Below are 6,000 nucleotides of genomic sequence, written 5' to 3'. Positions count from 1 at the left end.
AACAATAGGATCTCCTGGTTATATTGTCTCTGCTCTCTCCCCTCTGCAACAATAGGATCTCCTGGTAAGATTGTCTCTGCTCTCTCCCCTCTGCAACAATAGGATCTCCTGGTTAGATTGTCTCTGCTCTCTCCCCTCTGCAACAATAGGATCTCCTGGTTAGATTGTCCCTGCTCTCTCCATTCTGCAACATTAGGATCTCCTGGTTAGATTGTCTCTGCTGTCTCCCCTCTGAAACAATAGGATCTCCTGGTTAGATTGTCCCTGCTCTCTCCATTCTGCAACATTAGGATCTCCTGGTTAGATTGTCTCTGCTGTCTCCCCTCTGAAACAATAGGGTATCATGGTTAGATTGTCTCTGCTCTCTCCTCTCTGGAACAGTAGGGTCTCCTGGTTAGATTGTCTCCTCTCTCTCCCCTCTGCATCAATAGGATCTCCTGGTTAGATTGTCTCCTCTCTCTCCCCTCTGCAACAATAGGATCTCCTGGTTAGATTGTCGCCTCTCTCTCCCCTCTGCAACAATATGATATCCTGGTTAGATTCTCCTCTCTCTCCCCTCTGCAACAATAGGATCTCCTGGTTAGATTGTCTCCTCTCTCTCCCCTCTGCAACATTAGGATCTCCTGGTTAGATTGTCTCTGCTGTCTCCCCTCTGAAACAATAGGGTATCATGGTTAGATTGTCTCTGCTCTCTCCTCTCTGGAACAGTAGGGTCTCCTGGTTAGATTGTCTCCTCTCTCCCCCCTCTGAATCAATAGGATCTCCTGGTTAGATTGTCTCCTCTCTCTCCCCTCTGCAACAATAGGATCTCCTGGTTAGATTGTCCTCTCTCTCCCCTCTGCAACAATAGGATCTCCTGGTTAGATTGTCTCCTCTCTCTCCCCTCTGCAACAATAGGATCTCCTGGTTAGATTGTCCTCTCTCTCCCCTCTGCAACAATAGGATCTCCTGGTTAGATTGTCCTCTCTCTCCCCTCTGCAACAATAGGATATCCTGGTTAGATTGTCCTCTCTCTCCCCTCTGCATCAATAGGATCTCCTGGTTAGATTGTCTCCTCTCTCTCCCCTCTGCAACAATAGGATCTCCTGGTTAGATTGTCCTCTCTCTCCCCTCTGCAACAATAGGATATCCTGGTTAGATTGTCTCCTCTCTCTCCCCTCTGCAACAATAGGATCTCCTGGTTAGATTGTCCTCTCTCTCCCCTCTGCATCAATAGGATCTACTGGTTAGATTGTCTCCTCTCTCTCCCCTCTGCAACAATAGGATATCCTGGTTAGATTGTCTCTGCTCTCTCCCCTCTATAACAATGGGATCTCCTGGTTAGATTGTCTCTGCTCTCTCCATTCTGCAACAATAGGATCTCCTGGTTAGATTGTCTCTGCTCTCTCCCCTCTGCAACAATAGGGTATCCTGGTTAGATTGTATCTGCTCTCTCCCTTCTGCAACAATAGGATCTCCTGGTTATATTGTCTCTGCTCTCTCCCCTCTGAAACAATAGGGTAGACTGATTAGATTGTCTCTGCTCTCTCCCCTCTGCAACACTAAGATCTCCTGGTTAGATTGTCCCTGCTCTCTCCCCTCGGCAACAATAGAATCTCCTGGTTAGACTGTCTCTGCTGTCTCCCCTCTGAAACAATAGGATCTCCTGTTTAGATTGTCTCTGCTCTCTCCCCTCTGCAACAATAGGATCTCCTGGTTAGATTGTCTCTGCTCTCTCCCCTCTGCAACAATAGGATCTCCTGTTTAGATTGTCTCTGCTCTCTCCCCTCTGCAACAATAGGATCTCCTGGTTAGATTGTCTTTGCTCTCTCCCCTCTGCAACAATAGGATCTCCTGGTTAGACTGTCTCTGCTCTCTCCCCACTGCAACAATAGGATCTCCTGGTTAGATTGTCTCTGCTCTCTCCATTCTGCAACAATAGGATCTCCTGGTTATATTGTCTCTGCTCTCTCCCCTCTGCAACATTATGATCTCCTGGTTAGATTGTCTCTGCTGTCTCCCCTCTGAAACAATAGGGTATCATGGTTAGATTGTCTCTGCTCTCTCCTCTCTGGAACAGTAGGGTCTCCTGGTTAGATTGTCTCCTCTCTCTCCCCTCTGCATCAATAGGATCTCCTGGTTAGATTGTCTCCTCTCTCTCCCCTCTGCAACAATAGGATCTCCTGGTTAGATTCTCCTCTCTCTCCCCTCTGCATCAATAGGATCTCCTGGTTAGATTGTCTCCTCTCTCTCCCCTCTGCAACAATAGGATCTCCTGGTTAGATTGTCTCCTCTCTCTCCCCTCTGCAACATTAGGATCTCCTGGTTAGATTGTCTCTGCTGTCTCCCCTCTGAAACAATAGGGTATCATGGTTAGATTGTCTCTGCTCTCTCCTCTCTGGAACAGTAGGGTCTCCTGGTTAGATTGTCTCCTCTCTCTCCCCTCTGCATCAATAGGATCTCCTGGTTAGATTGTCTCCTCTCTCTCCCCTCTGCAACAATAGGATCTCCTGGTTAGATTCTCCTCTCTCTCCCCTCTGCAACAATAGGATCTCCTGGTTAGATTCTCCTCTCTCTCCCCTCTGCATCAATAGGATCTCCTGGTTAGATTGTCTCCTCTCTCTCCCCGCTGCAACAATAGGATCTCCTGGTTAGATTCTCCTCTCTCTCCCCTCTGCATCAATATGATATCCTGGTTAGATTGTCTCTGCTCTCTCCCCTCTGGAACAATATGATCTCCTGGTTAGATTGTCTCTGCTCTCTCCCCTCTGCAACAATAGGATCTCCTGGTTATATTGTCTCTACTCTCTCCCCTCTGGAACAATAGGATTGCCTGGTTATATTGTCTCTGCTCTCTCCCCTCTGCAACAATAGGATTGCCTGGTTATATTGTGTCTGCTCTCTACCCTCTGGAATAATAGGGTATCCTGGTTATATTGTCTCTACTCTCTCCCCTCTGGAACAATAGGATTGCCTGGTTATATTGTCTCTGCTCTCTCCCCTCTGGAACAATAGGATTGCCTGGTTATATTGTCTCTGCTCTCTCCCCTCTGGAACAATAGGATTGCCTGGTTATATTGTCTCTACTCTCTCCCCTCTGGAACAATAGGATTGCCTGGTTATATTGTCTCTGCTCTCTCCCCTCTGGAACAATAGGATTGCCTGGTTATATTGTCTCTGCTCTCTCCCCTCTGGAACAATAGGATTGCCTGGTTATATTGTCTCTACTCTCTCCCTCTGGAACAATAGGATTGCCTGGTTATATTGTCTCTGCTCTCTCCCCTCTGGAACAATAGGATTGCCTGGTTATATTGTCTCTGCTCTCTCCCCTCTGGAACAATAGGATCTCCTGGTTATATTGTCTCTACTCTCTCCCCTCTGGAACAATAGGATTGCCTGGTTATATTGTCTCTGCTCTCTCCCCTCTGCAACAATAGGATTGCCTGGTTATATTGTGTCTGCTCTCTACCCTCTGGAATAATAGGGTATCCTGGTTATATTGTCTCTACTCTCTCCCCTCTGCAACAATAGGATCTCCTGGTTAGAAAGAATAAGAAAAAGGCTCAAGAAAGGATGATTAGGAGATAAGGTGGGGAGAGGATGATTAATTCTGTAATGACTGCATTCATCGTGGCGGCTCCTCTTGGAGGTTGTTATCTGAGAGTGCAAATCCCTGATTTGGATTGCCATTATCAATTTTAATGCGTCATTAAAATGCCATTCCTATTTGGAGAGAAAAAAGTGTTTGTGCAAATTAAATTTGAGGATTCAAACAATCTATTAAGTTATTTTGTACTTAATAAGTTTGTCAATAATTTCCCGGCTGTAAATGAATCAACCGGTAAGAGGATTATATATACAAAGGGTTTGAAAAATTCCTTTTAACCGCGTTCTTCTCTTTTGACCTTGCTTCTCATAGTGTATTTGTTCCTTTTTTTTAAAGAATCAATTACATAACATCAAATGAATAGTAAAACTAGAGTTATGTCTTTGTCTCCATTGTAGGAATGTTGAAGAAGCTCACAACACTAAAAGTGGATGACAACCAGCTCACCTCACTGCCTAACACCATTGGAAGGTGAGTACTTTCACTTCTCAAATTGCAATCCCTGAACTTCCCAAATGACATTTTTTCAAAGGTTGTGGCCAAAAGCTAAACTAAATTCCAAGTCTTGTTTATTAATGCATATCTATCATTGAACTGAATGTTAGTCCGTTTTAGGGCATCTATTGTATAACCAAATTAAAAACTGTCAGAGACACAGATTTTGATGGTAAATTCAGTTGACACATTGCATCTTAATCTTAGCTCGTCTTCTATGCCAGTGGTTTGTTGCTGTAGTCAACACGGCCTGTGGATAGAAGGGGTCTGAAACTCTGCTGTCTCACTCTGGCACCTTCTCCTTGATGCTGCTTCTCACCTCACATTGGCTAACGCTGATTTGCTCCATCACTGTTCACACCAAGTACAGAGTGATGTAGAACATTGCGTCTCAGTTGGCAGCACTGAGAGAGAGAGAGAGAGGGAGGGAGAGGGGGAGGGAGAGAGGGGAGAGAGGGGAGAGAGGGAGACAGGGAGAGAGGGAGACAGGGAGACAGGGAGACAGGGAGGGAGGGAGAGAGGGAGAGAGGGAGGGAGGGAGACAGGGAGGGAGGGAGGGAGGGAGGGAGGGAGGGAGGGAGGGGGAGGGAGGGAGGGGGGCAGAGAGGGAGAGAGATACATTTTTGGGGTGTGCCATTCATTTGTTGTGCAATATTTAAAATGGAGGCTGTCTGAGTGGACTTGACTCTGATGTAAAAAATACATTTTAAAAAACTTCCCAAGCTTCCTCTGCTTGTAATTGTAACCTCAAACTCAAACACAATAGCCAGCCAAGTTGATTTGCTTGTTTTATATATACTATATCAGTTTAATCTGTAAACTAGAATGAGTCAGAGGCAATTCTGGGGGTCAAGTCTGAAGACGCCCAGTTACTGGGATGACATAGGTCAGGGTCACCACATTACAGCTCATCATGTCATGTTCATCCTTACCGTGCCCTGCCTCCCCCACTGCTGCTCCCCAAGCCTGTGATACTGTTTCCTGTACACCTTTTTTTCTTGGTTTGTCATTGGTCGGTTTTGTGTGTTGTGGTTATTTCACATGCATCTAAAATGGGCCACTTAGTGGACGCGCCAAAATAGGGTAAGTAGACTGTAAATCCCTGTCTCCTGTACATGTTCCTCCTCGCCACAGCATGTTTATTCAGGCAAGTGCTCCCCTTAATGTCCCCTGTCTGTATGTTCCGGCCAAGGAAGAAGCTCTAGTAAAAGGCCTGCATATGGGAGGCCAGCTGGGCCAGCCTGTTCAGACAAATGTTGAGCTAATGACTCTGCTGTGTGTATAATAAATAAATACAATTGTAAATGGTGATTGGCCCAAATGCTGATTGACTTAAAGCTGTGGTATGACACAAAATGAACTGTTTACTGTTCTAATAACGTTGATAAGCAGCAATAAGGCACCTCAGGGGTTTGTGGTATATAGCCAATATACCACAGCTAAGGGCTATATCCAGGCAATTCACATTGTATCGTGCTTAAGAACAGCCCTTAGCTGTGGTATATTGACCATATATCACACCCCCTCAGGTCTTATTGCTTAAATGAAGTATTTCCAGTGTGGGGAAGCAGCTCTTTCCCTCATCCTATCCTGTCAATATACAATGACATTTTACACTAAACGCTCTGTTGGAGTTTGAATTTAAAAACTGGACAGTTGTTGTTGTTTTTGCTCACGTTGTCCTTTCAAATCTGACAAAGAGGCAAAGGGCATTTGACTCAATAAACACTGTGGCTTTAGAGTTGAAGTTATAATATAAGATATAGAGTTAAGTTTGTCATTCATGAAGTTCAGTATTCCCGATTTTGGTAAAAAGTATACTGTTGATTATAATCTGATTGAAAAGAGATACTGGCACCACCAGATAGTGAGTATTAATTTTCATTTTCCCTCATGGAATTAATAAAGTTGAATCAATT

At 44.9% G+C, this 6,000-nt stretch overlaps 1 protein-coding gene across 10 annotated transcripts in view; it reads left to right on the top strand.

Moving 5' to 3' along the window:
• Window positions 1-6,000, top strand: part of lrrc7 (leucine rich repeat containing 7) — a 170,348-nt gene that overhangs the window by 140,016 nt on the left and 24,332 nt on the right. For 7 of the 10 annotated variants that reach the window (XM_035781639.1, XM_035781657.2, XM_035781688.2 and 4 more), the window contains 2 exons: window positions 3,985-4,057; window positions 5,147-5,164. In XM_035781639.1, the coding sequence (XP_035637532.1) occupies window positions 3,985-4,057; window positions 5,147-5,164 (91 nt within the window). The remainder of the gene's footprint in view (window positions 1-3,984; window positions 4,058-5,146; window positions 5,165-6,000) is intronic. The other 3 variants (XM_035781710.2, XM_035781699.2, XM_035781627.2) reach the window with 1 other exon arrangement.

Source organism: Oncorhynchus keta, chromosome 1 (assembly GCF_023373465.1).
Source record: "Oncorhynchus keta strain PuntledgeMale-10-30-2019 chromosome 1, Oket_V2, whole genome shotgun sequence".
Classification (NCBI taxonomy): domain Eukaryota; kingdom Metazoa; phylum Chordata; class Actinopteri; order Salmoniformes; family Salmonidae; genus Oncorhynchus; species Oncorhynchus keta.
The sequence above is the reverse complement of the archived record's forward strand: the minus strand, read 5'-3'. Positions and strand labels throughout refer to the sequence as shown.